The 27,248-nt window shown below is 37.1% G+C and overlaps 2 protein-coding genes across 2 annotated transcripts; both read right to left on the reverse strand.

The window, feature by feature from the left end:
• Positions 1-15,653: 15,653 nt before the first annotated feature.
• LOC143643558 (olfactory receptor 51B2-like) lies at positions 15,654-16,592 on the reverse strand. Its single transcript, XM_077112171.1, has one exon. The coding sequence runs from the start codon at positions 16,590-16,592 to the stop codon at positions 15,654-15,656; it is 939 nt and encodes a 312-aa protein (XP_076968286.1).
• An 8,062-nt stretch (positions 16,593-24,654) lies between these two features.
• On the reverse strand, positions 24,655-25,587 carry LOC143643559 (olfactory receptor 51B2-like). Its single transcript, XM_077112172.1, has one exon. It carries the CDS (start codon positions 25,585-25,587, stop codon positions 24,655-24,657), a length of 933 nt encoding a protein of 310 aa, XP_076968287.1.
• Between the last annotated feature and the right edge of the window lie 1,661 nt (positions 25,588-27,248).

A 27,248-nucleotide genomic window follows, 5' to 3' on the forward strand; every position in this document is an offset into this window, starting at 1 on the left:
TCCTCTGTCATATAGTAAAACACATGGTGATATATGCTGCTCCTTGTCTCCTGGGTTTCATTGCTTTGAGTTTCTGGTTCCAGTGACTTCCTCTCTGACCTTCTATAGCTCACTTTTAACTTCTCTAGGGTGTTTTTTTATTAACTTTTCTTAAATTTATCTCTTTTAAAGGATTCCAGGGCAGTGCAATGGTGGCTTAGTGGCAGAATTCTCTCCTGCCATTCTGGAGACCCAGGCTCAATTCCCACAAACTGCCCATGCCAAAAAAAAAAAAAAAAAAGGGATTCCAGTCATGGGATGGATCACATGTCAATTGAAAGAACCTAATCAAAAGGTCCCACCCATAACAGGTCAGGACCCATAGTAATGGAGTAAAAGAACATGATCTTATTTGGGGTACATAGTAAGTAGCCTTAAACAGTATCCAAGGTTTCAGCAGTGTAATTTGAGCATTTTGTTATCCTCATAAAATTTGTCATTAAATATGCTACTTTCATAATTTAATGAGTCTGAAAAGTTTCAGTAATAATCATACAGAAAATTTACCCCAAGCTTTATTTCTTAAAAGTTTCATGTATTTGATCACATTTCTCTTCTTAGTTTTCAGTCTTCTCATAGAACACTGTACAAAGGAAGGAAGAACAAATATTTGGTGCATAGAAACTCCCAGTTCTAATCTTTCTCCTGAAAATATGTGTATAAAATGTGAATATCTTACATTTCTATTTTTTTGAATGATTATATTTGCTTTTTGCTGTATAATTCTGATACTGTAGTCTCAGGTCTCAGGTCATGTGAAAAGTTTATGTAAGTCATCTTAAATCTACATCTATAACCTACCTTCTTCCAGGAAGTACATCTAGTTTTCTCCTTCAAGGGGTCAGTTTGGACAAGAAAATATCTACAGTGGGGATGGGTGGAGACATAAATTTTGATAGTATCAAGTATATTGTAATAAAGGCAACAAAAAGATACTAAAATTTTTGTCAAATTCTTTGTTTGTGAGTGATTTAAGACTTTGTTAGGAAGGCATTAAATGCAAATTATGTGCTCAGAGAGTCACTAACTCAGGCCAGGAAATTACTTAAAAGAATATCTGGATACACTGATATAAAAATAATTCAAAATCCAACATCCTTTACTGATAAATACACTTCAAAAGATAGGAATCAAAGGAAACATCTTCAATATAAAGGGCACATATGAAAAACCCATAGCCAGCATCATTCTCAGTGGTGAGAGACTGTGAGCATTCCTCCTAAGTTTGGGAATGAGACAAGGATGCCCTCTGTCACCACTACTATTCAACATTGTACTAGAAGTTCTAGCTAGAACAATCAGGCAAGAAACAGAAATAAAAGTCATCCAAATCAAAAAGGAACAAATAAAAATTTTATTTGTCAATGGCAGGATACTATACTTGAAAAATCCTGAGAAATCTATGACAAATTTGCTGAGCTAATAAACAAATTCAGCAAAGTGGCAGGATATAAGATTTATGTGCAAGAATCGATAATGATTCTATACACAAGCAATGACCTGAGGAGACAAATAAGGAAAAAATCCATCCAAAATAGCCTCCAAAAGAATTAAGTACCTAGGAATAAACTTAAACAAGGATGTAAAGGTCCTATACACAGAAAACTACATAACATTGCTAAAAAATCAAAGAACTAAATAGGTAGAAAGACATTCCTGCTCATGGATAGAAAGGTTAAATGTAGTTAAGATGCCAATTCTACTGAAATTGATCCACAGATTAAATTCAATACCAATCAAAATTTCAATGATCTACTTTGAAGACTTGGAAACGCTAGTTATCAAATTCATTTGGAAAAGAAAGAGACCATGAGTCTAAAAGTATCCTAAAACAGAAGAACGAAGTGGGAGAATTAACACTTCCTGATTTTAAAGGTTATTATAAAGCCACAGTGGTTAAAATAACAGGATACTAGCACAGAGATAGAAGTATTGTCCAGTGAAATTGAATTAAGAGTGTTGAAATAGACCACCAAATCTATGGGGGCCTGACTTTTGACAAGGCCCCCAAATCACTAAACTGGAACAGAATAGTCTTTTTAATAAATGGGCATGGAAGAACTGGATATCAATAGCTAAAAAAAAAAAAAAAAATGAAAGAAGATACTTACTTTATTCCCTAAATAAAAACAAAACAAAACAAAAACCTCAGAACAGATCAAAGACCTAAATATCAGAGCCAGTGCCATAAAGTATAGGGAAACATCTAGAAGATTAGTAATAGGCAGTGTCCTCCTAAATGTTACACCCAAAACACAAGCAATGAAGAAAAAAAATAGATAAATGGGAACTTCTCAAAATCAAATGCTTTTGGCCTCAAAAGACTTCATCAAAAAGGTGAAGAGGCAGCCAACTCAATGAAAGTAAGTACTTGAAAATCATGTGTTAGATAAAGTTTTAATATCCTATGTACATAAATCATACAATTCAACAATAAAAAACTAACAGCCCAATTATAAAATGGGATAAAGATATCAATAGACATTTTTTCAAAGAGCAAATACAGATGGCTCAACACATGAAGAGATGCTCACTTCGTTAGCCATAAGGGAAATGTAGATCAAGACTACAATGAGATACCACCTCACACATATAAGAATGGCTGCTATTAAACAAATAGGACACTACAAATTTTGGAGAGGTTGTAGAAAAATTGGGACACTTATACACTGCTGGTGGGAATACATAGCTATTGTGGAAGACAGCTTATTGGTTCCTTAGAAAAGTAATATTGAAAACTAACTAGAAAACTAAAAACTAAAACTCAATACAACTACCCAGAATATACCCAGAAGAGCTGAAAGCAGTGATACAAACAGACATTTGTAAACTGATATTCATACCTGCATTATTCACAATTGCGAAAAGATGGAAACAATCTGGCCATCAACAGATGAGTGGATAAACCAAATGTGGTATATACATATGATGGGATATTATGCAGCAGTAAGATAAAATGACATGACAAGATGGATGAACCTTGAGGGTATAATTATGAGTGAAATAAACCAGACAAAACAGGATAGATATTGTATGATTCCACTTCTCTGATCTTAGTAAACATAAACTCAGAGGTTTATAATATAGGATATAGGGGACCTAAAGATGCACAGAAGTTTGAGGTGGGTGAATGGTTAGCTAATGAGGCTGAACTTACATGTAAGGAAATGGCTAGAAGGGAAGCCAGATCATTAGTGGGTCTGTAAGTAATATTGTCATACTAAAGGTGAACATGATTGAAAGGGATTGTATAGAGCCATATATCCCACCAATTAACACTACAAATATAAATAAATTCTTGCACAAACAGCTTCAAAGGTATGAATATTGTACCAAGAGTAAATAATATCAGGGTATGAGGGAAAACAATTATTGCTTGCTAAGGACTATGCTTAACAGGAAGACAGAAACAGTACCTCAACAGTGCCAGGAGTAAATATTTTGAGGGGGATGATAAGAGTTAAGGGTAGGTGTGGATTCATATTTGCTGAAGGTGTGTTTATCAGTTATTTTACTCTTAGGAGCAATGGATATTGTCTAAAATGGAGAGTGTTGATGATTATACAACTAAGTGAGGATAATATGAGGCAGGGACTGTTGATCTTGGACATTGTACATGATGCCCAATGGGTGGAGGTGTCTGAAGGATGCACTGACTAAGACGTTGAATGGTGAACTGTTGTGTATACAACAGTTTACTCAATATTGTGCTGCTACAGAAAGGAGCGAAGATATGGGGCATGAAACGATATGAATGAATGTGGGTGGGGGGGGCATTATGTGATGTATGATAAGCCAGAAACAAAAGAGCAAATGTTGTATGGTTGCATTTAGAAAATATAGGAAAATTAGGCCTAGATTGTGAGTTCTCATAGCAGTCACATTTAGTCCAGAGCTGTAATTGTTGTTTCTAGATTTTGAGAAGCTGTGCTATATATGCGTAATCTAATTTCCCTGTAACTTTGGGTACTTGTGTGACACCTAAGACTCAGAGTAGGAGTTCTGCAAGTCTGAAAGACAGCATTGCCAAGTACAACAACTGTTAGAGAAATTGAATAAGAGATAAAGCTTCAATTAGAGATAACAACAAAGCTGATTGGATTGGGAATCAGGTAAATCAGAGTACAGGGATAAGGAGGACATTGTCTGTATTTTAGAACTTCACCTACTCTAGGAGACCAAAGGAAGAGAAGTTAGTTTGGCCCAAAACGTATATTTTCTATGGCACATAAACTAACTCAACCTGTCTGGGTAGATCATTTAAACAACCCAAATGCTTGGAGTCCAGAATGGGAATGAGGACTTTTAATTTTATTTGCTTTAATGTAATGCCTGGGTATATCCAGAGTATGTCAAGCAGATAATCAAAAAGTATTAACAAGGTCTCTTGAGGGATGGGAGGAACAATATGTAACTATTAAACTGTACCACCAGGGAAAACTCTGATACTGTATCAAACATTAGGGACTCCTAAGCAAATAGGCCAAGCCCTTGATCTTGAGGCTTGCTCTTGTGAAGCTCGTTTTTGTAGTGGAGAAACTAAGCCTATCTAAAATTATGCCTAAGAATTACTTCCAGAAGACCTCTTTTATTGCTTAGATACGGCCTCCCTCTCTCTCTCTAAGCCCAACTTTGCAAAGAAAATCATTATCCTCCTCCCTACATGGCACATGACATCCAGATGTGAAAGCCTCCATGGCAATGTGGGACATGATTCTCAGGGATGAATCTGGCCATGGCACCATGGGATTCACAATGACTTCCTGACTAAAAGGTGGGAAATAAGTGTAACAAAATAAGGTATCAGTGGCTGAGAATGTTCAAATAGAGTCAAGAGGCTGTTTTAGAGGCTACTGTTATGCAAGCTTCAGCTAGGTATTGATACTTATCATGGTTTATGAAACCCTAACCAAAACCATTTCTGCCAATCCTAAAGAACACCTTGGGCTCTATATTAGATTCTACAAATGTTCCACCTCATACCCTGCTCCCTGCTGTTCAACCGTCCCGCAAACACAAGGCCTTAGACTACTGAAAGAAACCAACTCCCAAAGTAAATCAATCAAGATATTTACATGCCACAAAGACAGCAGAAGATCACTAGGCATATCACAATGCAGGCAGATATAGCCCTTCCTAATGACCAAATTAAAACACCAGAGGAGACACAGACATTGGAACAACTAATCAAAAGACAGCAGAATATCACTAGGCATATCACAATGCAGGCAGATATAGCCCTTCCTAATGACAAAATTAAAACACCAGAGGAGGCACAGACATTGGAACAACTAATCAAAGATGTTCATACAATTCTACTTAATAAAGTAAGTGAAATAGCAAATGACATAAAGGAAATCAAAAAGACAGTAGAAGAACACAAAGAGGAATTTGAAGGAATAAATAGAAAAATAGTTGAAATTACAGAGATTAAAGGCTCTGTTGACCAAATAAAAAACATACTAGAGGCGCACAACACCAGATTTGAAGAGACAGAAGAAAGAACAAGTGATATAGAGGACAGGATAATTGACTTCAAAGACTCAAAACAGCAAATTGCAAAAAAGATGGGTAAAAAAGGAATGCAAATGCAGGAAAATGATAGACAAAATAAAGCACACAAAATATAAGAATCACTGGTGTCCAAGAAGGAGAAGAAAGGAGTAAAGGGCTAGGAAGAGCAGTTGAGGATACAATGGGGGGAAATTTCCAACCCTCATAAAGGACATAAGTATACAAGTTAAAGAATCCAAACGAACTCCAAACAGAATAAATCCAAATAGGCCTTTCCCGAGGCACATACTAATCAGTCTGTCAAACGTTGAAGAGAAGCAGAAAATTCTGAAAGTGGCAAGACAAAAACAATCTACTACATACAAGGGAAATCAAATAAACTGAGTTCAGACTACTCAACTAGTACCCTGGAGGTGAGAAGGCAGTGGTATAATGTATTAAAGACCCTGAAAGAGAAAGACTTCCAGGCAAGAATTCTGTACCTAGCCAAATTGGCCTTCAAAATTGAGGGAGAGAATAAAGTTTTCACAGACAAAGAAGTTCTGAAAGAATTTGTCAGCAAGAGACTGGCCTCATAAGAAACACTAAAAGGAATTCTGCCAACTGAAAAAAAAAAAAAAAAAGACAGGAGAGGGAGATCTGGAGGAGAGCACAGAATTGAAGAGTACCAGTAAGGGTAATTTAAAGAATACAAAGAGAAAGAGGGAAAATAATATATAGATCTGACAAATAAATAAAAAAAATATAAGATGATGGAATCAAGAAATGCCTTTTCAGTAACAACTTTGAATGTTAATGCACTAAACTTAATAATTAAAAGAAATTGGCAGAATGGATTAAGAAACATAAGTCAGCTATATGCTATTAACAAGAGACTCATCTTAGACACAAGGGTGCAAATAGATGGAAAGTGAAAGGATGGAAAAAAGATTTTCTAAGCAAGTTGTAATCAAAAGAAAGCAGGAGTAGCAATACTCATAATGGACAAAATAGACTTTAAAAGTAAAGACATCATAAGAGACAAAGAAGGACACTATGTACTAATTGAAGGGTCAATTCACCAAGAAGATTACAATCATAAATGTTGATGCTCCCAATCAAGGAGCTCCAAAGTACACAAGACAGATATTGGAAAACTGAAGGGAGTGATAGATGTTTCAACAATAATAGTAGGAGACTTCAATACACCACTCTCCTCTCTAGATAGACCAACCAGACAGAAGATCAACAATGAAACAGGGAAGTTAAATTACTTGATAAATGAGCTAGACCTAACAGACATATATGGATCATTGCACTCCAAAGCACAAGGTTATACATTCTTCTCTATTGCTTATGGAACACTCTTGAGGACTGATCATACGCTGAGGCACAAAGCAGGACTTTATAAATTTTAAAATATTGAAATTATTCAAAGCATTTTCTCTGATCATAATGGGATGAAGACAGATTTCAATAACTACCAAAGAATGAGAACATTCACAAATATATGGAGATTAAATAACACACTCTTAAGCAACCAGTGGGTCAAAGAAGAAATTGCTAAAGAAATCAGTAGCTATCTGCAGAAGAATGAAAATGAGAATACAACTTATCAGAATTTATGGAATGCAGCAAAGGCTGTGCTGAGAGGGAAATTTATTGCCATAAATCCCTATATTAACAAACAAGAAAGACAAGGCAGGCCACAGTGGCTCAGAAGGCAGAGTTCTCACCTGTCATGCTGAGACCTGGGTTCATTTCCCAGTGTCTGCCCACGCAAAAAAAAAAAAAAAAAAAAAAAAAAAATACGGGAAAAAAACCAGTAAAGAGCAAAAATTGAGGACTTAAACGCAAACCTGGAGGAACTTGAGAAAGAACAGCAAACCAACTCCAAAGCAAATAGGAGAAAAGAAATAACAAAGATTAAAGCAGAGATAAATGAATGGGTGAACAAGAGAACAATAGAAAAAATCAATAAAACCAAAAGTTGGTTCTTTGAGAAAAATCAATAAAATTGATGGGTCACTAGCAAGACTGACAAAGAAAAAAAAGAGAGGATGCAAGTAAACAAAACCAGAAATAAGAAGGGGTGCATTACCACAGGTCCTGAAGAAAGAAATCATAAAAGTAAACTATGAACAACTACGTACCAACAAACTAGATAGCTTAGATGAAATGGACAAATTCCTGGAGACATACAAACAAGCTACACTGACTCAGGAAGAAATGGAAGATCTCAACAAACCATTCACTAGTAAAGAGATTCAATCAGTCATCAAAAATCTTCCTACACGGAAAAACCCAGGGCCAAATGGCTTCACAGTGGAATTTCATTAAGGATTCCAGAAAGAAATAACACAAATCCTGCTCAAACTTTTCCAAAAAATGAGGAAAAAGTAACTCTGCCTAACTCATTTTGTGAAGCTAATATCATTTTAATACCAAAACCGGGTAAAGATGCTATAGGAAAGGAAAACTACTGGCCAATCTCCCTAACGAACACAGATGCAAAGATTCTCAATAAAATATTAGCACATTGAATCTAACAGCACATTAAAAGAATTACACACCATGACCAAATGGGGTTTATACCAGGAATGCAAGGATGATTCAACACAAGAAAATCAATTAATGTAATACAGCGCATTATCAAATTGAAAGGGAAAATTCACATGGTGTATTAGGGTTCTCTAGCGAAGCAGAATCAATAGGGAACACTTGCAATTATGAAATTTATAAAAGTGTCTCATGTGTCTATGGAAATGCAGAGTCCAAAATCCACAGGACAGACTGTGAAGCCTACAACTCCGATGGAGGGTCTGGATGCACTCCACAGGAGACGCTCACTGGCCAAGCAGGAAGAGAGCCTTTCTCTTCTGAATCTTCCTTAAAAGGCTTCCAGTGATTAGACTGAGCATGACTCACTGCAGAAGACACTTCCCTTGGCTGATTACAAATGGAATCGGCTGTGGATGCAGATGACATCATGATCTAATTTGCATTCACAGCTTGGCTAACTGTTTTGTGCAAGAGGCTCAGCTTTAGTCCTTAGCTTTCAACACGCCTTTCTCGCTGAGCTTAAATATTTCTAGCTATTGATTTAAAGTGAAACATTTATGACCATTCTTTCATTTGAATACTTAGAGACCATGGTAAGGTTATTAACTGGCCAGATTTCAATATTGTTCTGTCTGCAGAATAGAGAAGCCAGAGGAGAGGGAGAGATATGGGAAAGGCCAGTTAGTGAGCAGTCAGAACAGTCACAACATACACTGAATAAGTTCATAGATAAGTCTTACATGAGTGCAGTTCATGGCACCCCACAAAATTACAATAGTAATGTTAAAAAATCACTGATCATAGATCACCATAGCAAATATAATAATAATGAAAATTTTTGAAATATTATAAGAAATGCCAAACTGACACAGAGACATGAAGTGAGCACATGCTGTTGGAAAACTGGTGCTGAGAGATTGGCTTGATGCAATGTTGCCACAAATCTTCAATTTGTAAAAAAAAATGCAGTATCTATAATTCATAATAAAGTGAAGCACAAAAAAACTAGATATGTCTGCAATAATGTACTGCATTTTGTAACAAAGTATCTTTATTAGTTAAGGATAATTCAGTGCAAGTGAAATTACTAAAATAAAGGGAATAAAATGATTGTTTTAGCCTTTTAAAATGCATTAGGCTGTTCTTTATGTCAGAGCTTGTACTCTACACATGTTATCTGGGAAAGTTTGGACAAGGGCACATGCTATAATAGTCAGATTACTGTTTTATATATTACCAGGTGATATGACAATCAGAATTGGTTAGGTACTGTATTAGTCAGGGTTCTATAGAGAAACAGAACCAACAAGAGATATCTGTAAATATGAGATTTATAAAGGGGTCTCATATAACCATGGGTATGGAAGAATCCGAAATCTGTAGGGCAAATTGTGAAGCTAGCAGTTCCAATAAAGGGTCTGGATGAACTCCACAGTAGAGAATCATTGACCTAGTAGGGGTACTCCTCCTTTTGGAGCTAAAATCTGTAAACAAGCAGTTTAAGGTTTCAGGGACGGGAAGAAAAATTTTTCTAGTGGATCACTAGGGTTTATAGTGAGTGGTGCAACTCCCATTTCCACCCCTTGATTCCTGGACCTGTGAATCCTGGCTAAAGGAGAAACAGCACCATACAGTAGATGCTGATTTAGAGCATACATAGGCTCCTGGAGAACACTGTCCCAACCCTACAAGTTATTGTCATCTAGTTGACATCATAATTGGACTTCAGGCTCTTCCGCAGTTCTATCAGCCCAGCTGCCTCTGGATGATGGAGAATATAAGACCAGAGAATTCCATGAGCATGTGCCCATTCCTATACTTCATTTGCTGTATAGTGGGCTCCTTGATCAGAAGCAAAGGTGTGTGGAATACCATGAGAATGAATAAGGCATTCCATAAGTCCACAGATGGGAGTTTTAGCAGAAGCATTGTCTGCAGGAAAGGCAAACCCATATCCAAAGCATGTGTCTATTCCATTTAGAACAAATCTCTGCCCCTTCCATGATGGGAGTGGTCCAATGTAATCAAACTGCCACCATGTTGCAGGCTGATCACTTCGGGGAATAGTGCCATATATTGAGGATTGAGTGGGTCTCAGCTGTGGGCATACTGGGCACTTAACTGTGGGTGTAGCCATGTTAGTGTTGGTGAGTGGAAAGCCTATTTTTCTGAGCCCATGCATAACCTGCATCCCTGTCACTATGACCACTTTGATCATGAGCCCATTGGACAATGATAGCAGTGGCTAAAGAAAGAGGATGACTTGGATCCACAGGATGGGTCATCTTATTCACTTGATTATTAAAATTTTTCTCTGCTGAAATCACCCTCTGGTGATCATTCACATGGGACACAAATAACTTCATGCTTTTTTCCCACTCAGAATGGTCTATGCACATACCTCTTCCCCACACATCTTTGTCACCAATTTTCCAATCATGATCCTTCCAAATCCCAGACTATCCAGCCAAACCATTAGCAATAACCCTTGAGTCAGTATACAAATGCATCTGTAGCTGGTTCTCCTTCCAAGAAAAATGAACAACCAGATGCACTGCTTGAAGTTCTGCCCACTGGGAGAATTTCCCCTTATGAATGTCCTTTAAGGGCATCTCAGAAAGGGCTTATAGTGCTATAGCTGTCCACTTCCAGAAAGTCCCTGCATATCATGCAGAAGCATCTGTAAACCAGGCCCAAGTTTTCCCTTCCTCTGTCAACTGAGTATAAGGAACTCCCCAAGCGACCATAGCTCTGGGCTGGGAAAGAGAAGGTAATTTGGCAGGAGTAGGGACCATGGGCATTTGGGACACATCCTCATATAATTTACTTGTGCCTTCAGGACCTGCTCAAACCCTATCTAGTACTGACAATTTCTATTTTATGATGGAGTGCTGCTGTGCATACCCAATCTTATGGCTTGGTGAGTCAGGCAATACCCAGCTCATGATAGGCAACTCAGGTCTCATGGTAACTTGGTGGCCCATGGTTAGGCATTCAGTCTCTAGTAAGGCCCAGTAGTAGGCTAAAAGCTGCTTTCTAAAAGGAGAATAGTTATCTTCAGTGGATGGTAAGGTTTTGCTCCAAAATCCTAAGGGTCTGTATTGTGATTCTCTTACAGGATCCTGCCAAAGGGTCCAAATAGCATCCCTATTTGCCATTGTCACTTCCAGCACCATTGTGTCTTCTGGATCATATGACCCAAGCAGCAGAGCAACTTGCACGGCAGCCTGGACTTGTCACAGAGCCTTCTTTTGTTATGGCTGTCACTCAAAACCAGCAATTTTTTTGGTCACTCAGTAAATGGACTGGATTAGCACACCCAAATGAGGAAAATATATTTGGTCTAGAGACCAACTAGAATTTGTGCCTCTTTTGGTCTTAGGAAGGCCAAATGCAACAGCTTATCCTTCACCTTAGGAATGATATTTCAACATGCTCCACATCAACTGGACACCTAGAAATTTAATTGAGGTGGAAGGCCACTATATTTTTATTGGATTTATCTCCTATCCCCTAACACCAAATGCCTTACCAATAAGCCTACTTGCTACTACTTGCTCACTAGGTCGAATAAGCATGATATCATCAATATAATAGATCAGTGTGATGTCCTGTGGAAAGGAAAATGATCAAGTTCCCTTCAGATAAGATTGTGGTATAGAGTTGGAGAGTTGATACACCCCTGAAGCAGAACAGTGAAGGTATATGCAAACTGCTTCTCATGGTCCTTGCTGAGAGCTATTGACAAAAAAGCATTTGCCAGATCAATAGCTGTGTATCAGGTACCAGGTGATGGGTTGGTTTGCACAAACAATGTTACCATATCTGGAATAGCAACTGCAATAGGAGTCACCACCTGGTTAAATTTATTATAACCCACTGTCATCCTCCAAGACCCATCAGTTTTCTACACAGGCAAAATGAGAGAGTTGAATGGGGATATGGTAGGAATCACCACCCCTGCATCCTTTAAGTCCTTAAGAGTGGCACTAATCTCTGCAACCCCTCCAGGAATACAATATTGCTTCTGATTCACTATGTTACTAGGTAGGGGCAGTTATAGTGACTTCCACTTGGCCTTTCCTGCCATAGTAACACTCACTCCATGAATTAGAGAACCAAAGTAGGTGTTCTGCCAGTTGTTCAATATGTCGATTTGAATTATGCATTCTGGAACTGGGGAAATGACCACAGAATGGGTCTGGGGACCCACTGGACACACTGTGAGATGGACCTGAGCTAAAACCCCATTGATCACCTGATTTCCATAAGCTTTTCCTCTGACTGCTAGACAAGAGTGATATGTTTGGTATCCTAGAATTAGTGTCACTTCTGAATCAGCATCTAATAATCTCCATATTATTTGACTATTTCCTTTTCCCCAATGCACAGTAACCCTGGTAAAAGGCCTTAAGTCTCCTTGGCAAAGCCTGGAAGGAAGGTTAACAGTGTTAATTTTGGGCAGTGTAAAAGGGTCCTTCCCCAAGGGTACCTGGCTCTCCCTTCATTGAAGGAATTCCGGATATGTGTTCTAGTTTGCTAGCTGCTAGAATGCAATATACCAGAAATGGAAGGGCTTTTAAAAGGGGGAATTTAATAAGTTGCTAGTTTACAGTTCTAAGGCAAAGAAAATGTCCCAATTAAACACGTCTATAGCAATGTCCAATCTAAGGCATCCAGGGAAAGATACCTTGGTTTAAGAAGACCAATGAAATTCAGGGTTTCTCTCTCAAGTGGAAGGGCACATGGTGAACACAGTCAGAGTTTCTCTCTCATCTGGAAAGGTACATGGCAAACACGTCAGGGTTCTTCTCTCATCTGGAAAGGCACATGGCAAACACAGCATCATCTGCTAGCTTCTTCTCCTGGCTTCTTGTTTCATGAAGCTCCCCGGGAGGTATTTTCCTTCTTCATCTCCAAAGGTTGCTGGCTTGTGGACTCTGCTTCTCGTGGCTATGTTGTTTTGCTCTGTTCTCTCCGAATCACTTTCATTCTCCAAAATGTTTCCTCTTTTATAGGACTCCAGAAACTTATCAAGACCCACCCAAATGGGTGGAAACATGTCATCACGTAATCCAGTTTAGCAACCACCCTTGATTAAATCACATCTCCAGGGAGATGAGCTGATTATAGTTTCAAACATACAGTATTGAATAGGGATATTCTGCCTTTATGAAATGAGGTTTAGATTAAAAAATGGCTTTTCTAGGGGACATACATCCTTCCAGACCAGCACAACATGCAAAGTCTCAAAATTTTCATTTTACTCAACAAATTAAGTAGTTCTTTTTGAGCATCTAATAAGTGCCAGACATATATAATAAGAGATACTAAGGGGTCAACCACCTCTTGTATAACCTGCATAAACAGGTAATTGGTAGGTTAAACCCAATATTGTCCTTCCCTGAATGAACAAACATCAGTTTTATAGTTAATATCAGTAAAAAATAGCAATGCCTGAATAAATTAGCTAGAAGTTGTATATGAAAAATAAATTCACAATTACTTCATAATGTACCATTATTCTATTAATCTTGTACAGTAACAAACACATCATAGAGTATTGTCAAAATATCTCCATACCCACATTCAATTTACCCCCCCTTCAAGGTCATTTGAGCACACTCCCTGCTTTAATTAGGCAGTCTCCTAAACCTGGACTCTCTCTTCTTTCTCTTAGTTTATTTTGACACTTTCAAAACAAGATGTTGTCTTTGTCCATGAAGACTTTTCTTCTTAGCACATATAATATACATTGGACATTTCTTTCTATGAACTCATAGATTTGTGTTTCTAGAGATAAACTTAGGGATGAATTCTTTTTTTCATGTATGTCTTAATTTTATTGCTCATCTATCCATACACTGGATAAAGGAAGTGCCAATCACATGGTTTTTTCAATCACACAGTGACACAATAAAAGCTATATGGTTATAAAATTATTATCAAAGATCAAGGCTACTGGATTGCAGCTCAACAACTAATGCTCTTAAAAGAACATAATCCAGAAATTTAAGGTTATCTTTATTCCTCTGAAATTTTTCTTTCATATAGTTTTCTAAAGCATTTGCAATTCCTATTCATTTTAGGAATATATATCCTAAATATATTCCTAAATACATCTCACATCTATCTGCTATGTTCATCACTACTTTCTTATTTTAGCTAGTAGTATCTCTTTCTGGACTATACCAATATTCTTTTCTTACTTTCACTGTTCATCTCTTGCCTCACTCATGTATATTTTATATACAGAAAGTGAAATTACAATTTGTAAACATCAATGAAATTATGTCACTTCCTTTTTTAAAACTGTTCAAAATCTTCCCTGAGTCTTTGTACGGATACTCAAACTGTTCCCATGGGCACAGGATGTGGTGTGATTTGGACTCCTCTTCCAACTTTAGCCTCTCCTTAGAGCAATCACCCTCTCTGTGTCAACCTTTTTCATGAAAAGTTCCATTATCAATCCCACATGACATCTCCATGGAAACTACTTTCTGTTTAGAATATTCTTAGCTCTATTTTACTAGTCAACTTCTAATCTAATCAGATCAAAGCTAAATCACTATTAGTGATGGTGTTTTTATCACTAATGACAGCAGTTATTTAAAATTTTGATTTATTTAATTTTTGATTCCCAGTGATTTGCAGTCTACATAACACACTGGTTTATGTCTATTTTCTTACAGTAATATCACTTTTGCCTAGCATATTTCCTGCTAGGAGTGCTTAAAAATTCAGCCAAATAATTGAGTGAAAATTCATGCTACTACCACAAAATCAAGCATAATAAGATTGATTTAAATTCCTTATCTTCTTTCAAATAAACTATTCTAACACAAGATTTACAAAAATAATGTATACAATAAAGGAACTATATAAATAAACCTGAAATTGGGGAGGCCTTTATCAGTATGGCTCTGATAAATCAACAGATAAAGTATATAATATATGAAACAAGATAAATCAATGGATAACATATATAATATGTGAAATTATTTTTACACACATTTTAAAATTCTGTATTAAAAGACCAATTAAAAACTGGGAATTTTTGCAAAATAAATGACACACTAGAGCTCACATATAATGAGATATTCAAAATATGAATATGTTGACAGGAAAATGAGCAAGATATATATCCAACAAGTCATAAGTGAGACCTGTAAATGTCTATAACAATGCAAAGTCTGAATTATAATTCAAATTATAACTTCACTTTCTGTATATAAAATATATATGAGTGAGGGAAAGTTTGATTAATGCAGCAATAAAAAAATAAACTGAATGTACAAAAACTGCACCAGACTGCATTTCATTTTCCAGATATATCAGCACTTAGAGAACAAAGGATGAAAAGAATCAAATCAACCCATGAATTGTACTGTGGAAACTCCATGAACTCAAGGAATGTCTTCTTTAATGAATTCATAAATGGCATTGCATCATTTGGAGAAACAAAGACAGCCATAGGAAGTTTCGATACATTTTGAAATTCCATTTAGAGAAACCTCATATTCCCACCACCTTCCATGGGCCATCAACCATATCAGAGTTTAATTACCAAATCTGCACTGAGAAATAATACGGAAGAAGCAATATTGAATTTGTTTGGTCTTGATGCTATAAATGATAGGATTCATTAGAGGAGGGAAGAGGAAATAGGCATAGCTCATGATAACATGGACCATTTGTGGTATATTCTTCCCAAACCGGTGGATGAATGACAGACCAATTACAGTGACATAGAAGATGAGGACACAACTGATGTGGGAGATACAGGTATTGGAGGCCTTGGCTCTCTCTTCACCAGAGGAGATACCCACAACAGTTTGAAGAACTATCATATAGGAAAAAAGGATGATCAAAGAGTCTAGAAACAAAGTTAAAAAAATTAGAACCACAGGGTAGAGTCTATTGAAAGTTATATCTGCACAAGCCAGTTTCATGACATCTTGGTGAAGGCAGAAAGCGTGGGAGAGAATTTGAGAGTGACAATATGGAAATGAAAAAAGACGCAAGATTACAGGCATGATGGATATAAAGCCCCTCATAAATGCCCCCACCCCTAAGGTTACCACTCGAGCATTGGTGAGAATAGAAGTGTATCTCAAGGGGTTGCAGATGGCAAGAAAACGGTCATAGGCCATGCCAAGCAAAATACCTGATTCCACAATGGAAAGGGAGTGGATGACATATGCCTGTATGAAGCAGGCCCCATGGCTTATTTCCCTGTGATTCAACCATAAGACACCCATTACAGTAGGCATTGTGGTCAGGGTCACCATGAGGTCTGTCCCTGCCAGCATAGCCAGGAAATAATACATGGGTTCATGGAGAGTATGGTCATGCTTGATGAGGCAGAGGAGAATGCCATTGCCAAGAAGCACAGAAATGTAGACTGCAGAGAAGGGTACAGTGATCCAATAATGGGTTGCCTCCAGACCTGGGAAGCCAGTCAGCAAAAAGGAGGCAGCACTGATATTAGGCCACATAATGGACTCACAGGTAGAGAGCAGCTTTCTGGAATCTGTGAACCTAGGAATCCAGCTTTTTCAATGCAAAGATATCACTTAAGTCTTGATAACAATCTTCATACCTGGGGTAATTAGTGGGTATAAGCTTGAATCTGCAACTATTTACCTGCCAAAGTAGAGTAGAGATTTGCAAATTGTACTAGAAATAAAGGATGGTGGTCCTTTCCTAATTAGAGAAAAATAATTTAATGCTTCTCAAACTAAAAAAAAAAAATCATTATTATTTTTTTAATTTTTCTTACAACATCAGACCCCACTACTGGGCTTATGCTAAAGATATTTATAGCAAGTCATAAAAACAACAGAAAGATACATAAATATAAGTGGATAATTACCTTGGTTAGATGCTTTCTTGTGATTGCTGATTTCTTTGGGTACATTCATTTTGATTTTGATTTTATACTTCGCAATCACGGTAAAAACATTTTCATTTGAAAAACTTTTCTTGTTTCCTTAGGGAAATTGAATTTCAGTATTTTGTGAAATACAATAAACATCATCATCATTTCCAACTCTTATGCCCACCACGTTACTGCTTTTTTGAGCCTGCCGACTGGATTGTAGCCCACAGACCAGCCTCATATAAGAAGCATGAGAATTTGTTAGATATGCAAACTTAGACTTCACTTCTGCCCTGCTGAATTTAAATGTACATTTTAACACAATCTCCAGCTGATTCATGTGCAGAGTAACACTAGAGGGGCTCTATTTAAGCATTTCGTATCTGCCTTTTTTGGAGAGAGAAGCTTTTTAATTCTTTCACGTGGTTTCCTCCTTCCATCCAAATGCCCCCACAAACATTATTTTTTCACTCCACCTTTGCCATTCATTGATTATCTTTCTTACCTCTTGTCTGTTTCAAAATGATTTGACAGAATTGAATTCTCAGACTTTTCCTCTATGTCTCCTCTTCTCTCTCCTGCTCTCCAACACTTAACTCCTGATAAGCTGCTGCAGCTATGTGACTGGACAAATTATAGTGTTCCCCCAGGCTAAGGATGTCAGTCACCTCCATTATTTCCACTTACTTGGGTGCCCTAATCCAAAATAAAAACTTCTATTTACCTGTCTGCTGCAATCTTATTTAACTGTAAATTCAGAAGTATGAATGCGGGTCACCAGCACTGATTTGTCTCTCCTTCTTGAGATGCCCTAAGTTTTAGAAATACATGTGAATCAAAATGAACCACAAAAAATATAACTCTAGTGTGAGGAAATGCTCTAAGTTACATCTGTATGAGCGTGGCACTCACTGACATAGAACACTCTGAGATGGGGAGCCCTTTAATACTGAAGGACATTTAAATCTAGTGAGGACGTTTAAACAATCCTGTTTATCTCACAAATGCTGTCCCACTCCCAAAAGCTTCTTTAGATTCAAAAACACTGGAAAGCAACCTATAATAGGAAGATACAGGCAGTTTGAGGAGGTAAATAAGTAATGGTACCTATTCCGAAGGACAAAAATAGCAGAAAGACATAAGGTCCTAGATCTATTTAAAAAGGAAATTCAGATTTATAAACTAGAAATCTAAACTGCAAAGCTCATAATATCAGAAACTTTATCAGCTTCTGCTGACATTAATTAGGTTACTTAAGCTAAGAATTAATGAAGTTCTTTCAGAGATTGATAATGAAAACCTTCCAGACAAGAAAGTGCGCTTTTGCAGGTTTCATGATCAGACAAATGTTTGAGAAATACGGGGGCTCCATTTTCCTCCACAACCTGGTTGGGATCAGAAAAATAACAAGACAAAGAGAAGGCTATGATAGTTCTAAAAATGTGAAAAGGGCACATCCAGGACCTTTTAGAATAAAGGATAAACACAAGCAAAGACTTACCCAAGACTAAGAGGCGACCCCATTATTTATCCAGAAACAGGTATGTGGGGCTTCTAGAACCAAAAGGTATTGTCATGAAACTAGGGCCATTAAACTTTCCTCAGAGCAAGGACCATACTACATACATCCCTACCCCTAACCCAGCCTACATTACATAGCAAAGATTCCATAAATAGGACATGACTATGTATGAAACTTTTTTATTGACAGGTATTCATAAAATTATTTCAGGAGCACAAGGACCTGTTTGTTTGGATGAAAGTGGGACAGTGGTGGTCCTGAAATTGATAGGCAGGTTCCAACTCAGAGCACATAGTTTTTTAGTGGCTTCCTATATGTTGGGAGTTCCTAACGTACCTATTTCTGATGAACCTCTTCAAGGGATGCCCATACAAGGAGGTGTAAACAGGCTCTAGAAGCACCATTCCTCAATTGTCATCTGGGACTAGTGGAAAGATTATTCTTTTGAAAAAGCACAGATATTACTGAGCACATGCTGCATGACTGTCAGTGCATTTATTGCTGGTAAATCATTTAATAAGCACAATCTTGTCCTGAAGAAGCTCACATTATAGACTAATAATTTATCATTGAACTTGGTGACTCATTCTAGGCATCCTATTAACCTGATTTTCAGATGACATTTTTCTAGTTGATAAGATTCCTAGATTGCATTAACAACCACCTTCCATCCACCCACCCACCCACACATACCAATCCATGAAAACTGCCCAATGTACACCATCTGAAAGCATATCATGCCTCTTAATGGTTATGCAGGAATGAAGGGACAAAGGGGACTTGGGTGTATAAGGAAAGACTGGATAGAGAAGAAGCTATTTGGACCTCAAGAGAAAATACCAAATCCATCATGGAGTCCAAATAAATGAATGAAGAAGACAGAGTTACACCTCCTCTGCCTTATTTGCTCTTCTATATATAATCCATTCCCCTTGAATGAGATGGGAATAGACTCCATAGGTACCAGGGTAAAGGAACATGCCCAAGGTTTTAGATTTTTTTTCCTAGTAAGTAACATTGCTAACAACCTATGTCCTTTCCAAGAGACAAATTATGAAAGAAAATATATGTATACACACACACATAGAGTTTCAAGGTCTGTGTTAAAAAATTCTTTTAAAAAATCCTATGAATTTTTAGGATTTTCCCCAAAAAAATGGGCAAAAGGACTCAATGTCACGTTTGGTTCAGAGTGTTCACACTTATCCTGATGTCTATTCATGGACTTCAGACTAGAAACTCCAAACATAGCCTTGAACACAGTTGTTGAAAAGAAAAAACTCATCTGTGTTCTATGTGTTGGCTGCCTCAGTCAGGATGTTTCTTGTGCAGGTATCTGGAAAACCCACCCACCTGCTTCCCTTGACTGCATCCAGTGTAAGAAAACAGAGATATTACTCCTTATTTCTGTTACTGGTACTCACCCAATCCACAGTCTCATTGATAGAATAGGGACCAGTTCCAGCCCTATTTGACAACTACGTTAAGATGCTTCCTTCTCAGAACCTGCTGAGGAGATCCCATTAGAGAACTCATATATGTGTAAATCATTTCCCCAGGGTTTTAGCTTTCTAGCCACTCAGAAGACTCCTTAATCTCTCCAATTTCTCTCCTCTTTCTGGACAGAACAGGGACATTTTGCTAATGTTTTCCAGACTTTCAGATGTTTATCCAGTGATGGGAAAGAGAAAAAAAAAAAAAAAAATACCAGCAGGGGTGGAAATGCCAGGGCATGATTAGGTGATTCTCAACATACTTGGTATCAGGATTTAGGAAATTCATGCATGTCCTCCCATATCAATGGTAAATCAGGTGCTTTCAGGGGTCTTATATACTTATGAACTAGAGTTGAATTTTTGTCTTTCTTGTTTCATGGAGGAAATCAGTTCAGATCCAAAAGAACATCAATGAATCTGTTAACAGTCGTGTGAATGATTACATTTCATTTTTTGTCTTAAAATTACTGTGTTTATTTTCAGGTCATTGCCCATTTTGTGCCAGGTTCAGGGTGTGGGACATGGCCTATTTATTTACAGAATGTGAAAACATAATGGAAACTAGAAAGACATTTGCCATGAAAGCGGGAGCCCATAGAAAGTATTTCTGAGAACTGAACAAGGAGAAAGGTATAGGTGGGTTAGTGTAGTAGTTGCATAAACTGTCTGATAGTAGCTTCCCAACAGAGGGAAAGCATCCACAGGTCTTGGGACAAGGGAAAATGTGACAAATACAAATAAAAAAGAATTTTAATATTGTTAGAGCAGCAAAACATGCAGGAGAGCCTGGCAAAAAATGACCCTATGGTAGCATCTTCTGATTATGCCGGGGCTTACTCCTTTCATGTGAGGAGTCTTGACTTCAACTGAAAGACAATATGTGTGAAATCAGGGGAACTAGCAATTGTTAGACAATTATTGTTACAAGATTATTTTGGCTGTAATATGAGGGAAAAAATTGAAAGGGGGAAAAAGTAGTGGACAGAGTTTCAGGATACAATAATCTTGGTGAGATACAGTGTTGGCATAGCTGTGATTACGTATTGTCAGTAGGGTTGGATAGAAGTGCCCGAATGAGAGAGTCTATGATTTAGAAAGAATAGAACTTGTGGCTAATTGAATGTGGTAGATTCAATACACAGACAGCAGTATTTCTGATTTTATTTGAGTGGAGGGTATCCACTTACTAACATAGGGGTCACATGAAGATAGACTTTATTTATTTATCAACAGTTATTTATTGATTGACTGTTTTGTACTGGGCATTGTTTTACATGCTGGATTTAGAAAAAGGGGAGGGAAATTGATTCACTTTAGACATTCCATGGCTGAATATTTAGGTAGAGATATTTCTTAGAGAGCCTTGAATTTGGAAAGCAAGTATGAGTAGAAAAGACTCGAAAATGATTAGCAATCTGAATTCAATCCAATTTGATTCTATCAGATTAGAAAATTTGTATCACATTATTAGAATTTATTTTTAAGACCCTGGACTCTGGAGCCAGCCTGCCAGAATGTGAATCTTCAGATTCTTGTAGATTCTGTATCTTTACTCACTCAGCACTTCCACATCTAGAAAATTGAGGGTGACAGGCAATGTTAAAAACCTTGTTGCGATTAAACAAATATTCCTAAGAATTATGGTAAGGATTAAATTAGTTAATTTATCTAAGTGTTTATCAAAAGTTTATTTTGTATTGTATTCTCAAAAAGGTACAGAATAGTACAATGTCTAGGATGGATTGACAATGAGCAAGAAATATAGGATTCATAGGCTTGTGAGTTCCAAAAATCCAAACAATAATATCTGTCTGGGATTTGAAGGTAAATGAAGATCTAAGGGATCAGGAATAAAAGAGTCAATGAATTGGAGATCCCAGTGTTGTAGGAAAAGCTATATTGGGAATAACTGAGTGAGAAAGCAGAAGGAGTATAATAATTTTCATAGGCTGATTGAAACTCTTTAATATTATACACTGTATGTTTCACTATATGAAAAAAAACATAATATGGTTAACAGTTCATCACTTGTTGAGTATTCTTCCCTGCTAACTCTGAGTGTTGACGGGTCAAAATATTCAGTTCTTTGTCTTTGTCAATGATGATAGTAATATAATAAATATTATATACTAGTGTAAATAGCAATGTATTCACTCTCAAATTCTTACAAAACTCTAACAATTGCAAAAAAAAATTGCCATTCCTAAGTGATAGATTATGTAACTAATACATAATTAAATCTCAGTAATTAAGTGGCTTTTTCAAGATCACAAAAATTACATGTTAAGGAGGCAGAAGAGAGCTGCTTTCTTCTTCAGTTGTTGCATTCCTTTTACCACACTATGACAATTTTTTTTTTTTACAAATGATCTAAGAAAAATTTGGCCTAAATAAATTTATTGTATGAAAAGGTATGAAATAGATTACAGTTTTAGTCTTTTAGAATGTGGTAAGATTTTCTTTATGTCATAGTACATAGTTATCCAGGAAGATATTTACTATAAATATTAGAATGCCATTTTATATATAAGATGATGATATGCTTGTTAGCATTAATTGATAACTATACGTGGTAGTTAGATTCAGTTGTCAACTTGGCCAGGTGAAGGCAGCTAGTTCTGTTGCTGTGAACATGAACCAATGGTACGTGAACCTCATTTGTTGCTGATTACATCTGCAGTCGGCTAGGAGGCGTGCCTGCTGCAATGAATGATGTTTGACTTAATTGGCTGGTGCTTAAATAAGACAGTACAATGTAGCACAGCCAAAGCAGCTCAGCATACCTCATCTCAGCACTTGCAGCTCAGCCCAGGCCTTTGGAGATGCAGTAAGAAATCACCCCAGGGAAAGTTGTTGGAACCCAGAGGCCTGGGGAGAAGGCCAGCAGAGATTACCCTCTGTCTTCCCATGTAAGAAAGAACCTCAGTTGAAAGTTAGCTACCTTTCCTCTGAAGAACTAATGAAATAAATCCCCTTTTATTAAAAGCAAATCTGTCTGTGGTGTGTTGCCTTCCAGCAGCTGGCAAACTAGAACACTATGCTTCAATTAATATCTTCTTACATTTATCAACCATTTTGCCTTATATATTTTGATGATAAAATAAAGACAATGCCTGTTACCTTCACTTTACATATTTTTAAATTATTTTAATTATCTTGTTCATTGATTTTCTTTGAATTAATTTCAAGATATAACATTTATGATAGACATGTTATATTATATTGTACTACTTAATATTTAAATATATCTTTTTTTCCCTTGCTTTTAGGTTCTTGTTTTGCAGCCTGTGCTTTATTTCTAAACTGAGTGTATTACATGCCAGTCTGTTCATTCTCTTCCCTTTTACAAAACCAGTGGTAAATAAATACTAGTTAAAATGAGAAGAAAAGCTAATTGAACTAAGAATGAAAGCAAACAATTACTGAAGAGCTAAATCAATGATTTTCAAAGGTTATTTTGTCAAATAGCCATTTTCAATGGAGGAACAAATTCCCCTGCAAGATAATCTGTTAGTTACAGGAAACCTCTCCAGGGATCCCAATAACAAATGGAGCATGAAACCTCCCCTCCAGTAAAATCAAGGATTACTTGTTGGTTGAGTACATTGGCAATCTATTCGTCAATTCATTTATATAATTTTGCTTAATGTGCATAATTTTCCCTAACCCTACTTATACCTTGATAAACTAGTAAAATATATTTTATCCTATCTTATTTCTGATGTGGATATTCTGGTTATGTTGTCCCTGAAAAGGAAAAAAAAAAATACATGGGATGGTTTATGTAAATGTTCCTTAAATATCTTCTTTTGTTTCAAAATCCTACAATTGTAATATTTCTTGAAGACCGTTTATTTTACAATCAGGACCCCAAGTCTAGACAAACACAAAATGTAGCCTCTGCCCACATATTATAAGAATGTCTCAGTGCCTGATATAACTTTTTAAATTAAACATGTGTAGAAGATATGAATTGCAGGACATGGAACATAAACTCCGGTATGCAAGAAATGGAACTTTACTTTATTATAGGTGTTTTGAATATCTCATCCCGTCATGGCATACACTGGATCACATCAACTCAGAGCCTTCTAACTGTTCTTTTGGTGGGCATCTTGCTTACTGGTGTCTGCTGAAATATGAATTCTGGTTTGGTCTTTGGTTGCTTTGGTAGCAAAGCCTCTTTGGGTCTGAATAGCTTATGCTTATCTACTTCTGATCCACTCTAGGGCTATGGGACACTTGGGGCAGTCCAAGATCCTGCTTCATCCCTGAGACTATCAGGCACTCAGGAGTTATTGAAATATTTCCCAAACAGTACTTGGGAACTCTAGCAAACTGTCTCTTTCTCCTCTGTTTCTATAGGCTCTGCAACCATTTCATGCATCATTGACCTCAGGTATCTGTAAAGACCATTGACTCTTCCAACATAGAAGATGACAGAATAAAGTGCACGTTCGGATGTAAACAGAACAACAGAGGTTAAATCAATATACTTGAGGATGGAGTGTGGGGAAGCTGAGAATCTGAACACTAGATCTGTCTTTTAAATGACATGAATGTAATTTCTTGTGATTCTGAGCCACATCAACATTGTAAAGTCCATCTTTTCCAGGAAATCTATTCTGTAATAGGGAGACCTCTGAATTTGTAGATTAGGCTCAAATTTTATGAAAAGAAAGAAAATGGTAAATACTCTTCTGGATTTTCTTGGTTTTAACACTATAGATGATTGGATTCATAAATGGGGGAAAGAGAAAGTAGACATAGCTCATGATAACATGAACTACATGCGGCACATACTTCCCAAATCGATGAATAAAGGTCAGCCCAGTCACAGTGACATAAAAAACCAGAACACAGCTAATATGAGAGACACAGGTATTTAGGGCCTTGGCCTGCTCCTTACCTGAGGCAATTCCCATAACAGTCTTAAGGATTAGGATATAAGAGATAAAGATAAGCGCAGAGTCCAAGAAACCAGTTAAAGAAACCAGGGCTATAGGATAGAGTCTATTGAAGGTAATGTCCGCACAGGCCAGTTTGATCACATCCTGGTGCAAGCAGAAGGTGTGAGAAAGGATAGGGGACTTGCAATAAGGGAACCTGGAGAGTGTGATGATTATGGGTACAATGAGTATAAATCCCCTCATTACAACCCCCACGCCTATCTTCACCACTTTAGCATTGGTGAGAATAGAGGAATATCTCAAGGGATTGCTGATGGCAATAAAACGGTCATAGGCCATAACAAGTAAGATTCCAGACTCCATGACAGAGAGTGAGTGGATCAGATAGGCCTGGAAGAAGCAGGCTTCATGGCTGATTTCCCTATGATCCAGCCACAGGACACCAAGTACAGTGGGCATGGTTGTCAAAGTCATGCCAAGGTCTGTGGCTGCCAGTATAGCCAGAAAGTAGTACATGGGCTCATGGAGAGTGTAGTCTTCGCTGATAAGGAAGAGAAGGGTGCCATTACCGAAGAGTATGGAGACATAAATGACAAAGAAGGAGATGGATATCCAAGGATGAAATATCTCCAGGCCTGGGAAGCCTGTCAGTAGGAATGGGGCAGCACTGATATTGCACCACATGGTGGACTTCTGAGAAGAAACAAAAAGCTTTCTTCAGATCAGCACTACCTGTTAGAAGTATAACTAGAGTCAAATTTGTGATTTACAATTTTCTGTTAGCCACATTAACAAGAGTAAACACAAAAGAGAAAAAACTAATTTCAATAATATATTTTATTTATTCCATTATGTCTTAAGTATTATTATTTAAAATGTAATCTATATAAAATTATTAATGATAAATTTTACTTTCTTTTTGTTGTACCAGTTCTTCAAAATTTGACGTGTAGTTTGCACTTGCAGTACTTCTCAACTTAGACTAACCAGAGGCTATGGCATTAGATAGCACAGCTCTAGACTATGAAAATTAGTTCTGCCACATCATTTAAACAAGAAGAAATCACAGATCCTCTGTATAGACTTGTTCACACCTTACACGCCCTCTTCATTATACATGATTTTCTCAGTCCAATCATCCAGTTACAATATTTCTAATTCCCTGCTGCTGTAGATCAGAATGTTCTGCTAAAGTTTCCCAAATATTGATTCAATCTCAACTAAAATCTAAGACCCTTGTCTTACATTGGTTTTAATTTCTCTTACATTTTTTTCTCCAGCATTAGCCCTGTCGTTTCTTCTCTCTACTGTAAACATATTCTATAATGAATAAACAGAGTTGATTCTTTCATTTTGGATCCATATTGTACTAATAATAAACTAATATTTAGAGATTTTATGTATGTTATCATGTCAATATTGCCACATTTCCGCAAGATAAATCTCTATAGAACTTCAATGGCTTACGAGAATAAACACTCTTTCTCCATTCGTCTGAGTGGGTTAACTAATCTAGGCTGGCCTTTGGCAGGAAGCTCCTGTGATTTCTGCCCTATTTGTTTACACATTGAAGGGGTCACAGGGTTCATCCCCATCCTATTATTTTCCTACTTCTTCTTTATCATAGCCATCACACTTTTCTTGGATGTCTTGCAATCCTAATACTCAACTTACCCTCTTCCCCCAGCTTCATCACCCAAGCGTCAGCATAAGTTTTAACAGATTAATTTTGCTTTTTTTATCCTACTGCCAGCCTCATAGACCTAATGGCTTTGATTTACTTCTGATTGAAACAAGGTTTGCCTCCCAGTATAATACTACATTGCCTACCTTGCTGAATGCCATATTAACTCATCTGTCCTCCTGGAAACAGGGACAGATTTTGACACACTGATCATTTAATCATTCATGAAAATTTGATTATTTTTATCATTGACACATTAATGCTGGTATGCTTATTATATTATTAACTGGCTGACATGCTGGTGACTATACTGATCAGTTTAAGTACAACAGTTTCCTAATATTATTTACTGATACTGTAATTGGCTAATGTGTAAGCTGGCTAATTCATGCACTGCCATGTCCCAAACAAAAATTTTCAGTTAGGACTCACCAATAATGCACCACCTACCTACATATGTGCTCACCATAAGGCCCTTCAGATTCCTATTCTTTCCCAGTGCTGTGCATGATTAATCATTCCTGACTTCATCTTATCCAGTGGAGTCTCAGACACTGATCATTCCCAAGTCTTAAAGAAACAGCTACACTTAAAAGCAGCTGTAAGATTAGACATCAGGGTATGGTCACACACACAGTTTGTCCTGTAACTGGGAATTGAT

This window comes from Tamandua tetradactyla, chromosome 8, assembly GCF_023851605.1.
Source record: "Tamandua tetradactyla isolate mTamTet1 chromosome 8, mTamTet1.pri, whole genome shotgun sequence".
Classification (NCBI taxonomy): domain Eukaryota; kingdom Metazoa; phylum Chordata; class Mammalia; order Pilosa; family Myrmecophagidae; genus Tamandua; species Tamandua tetradactyla.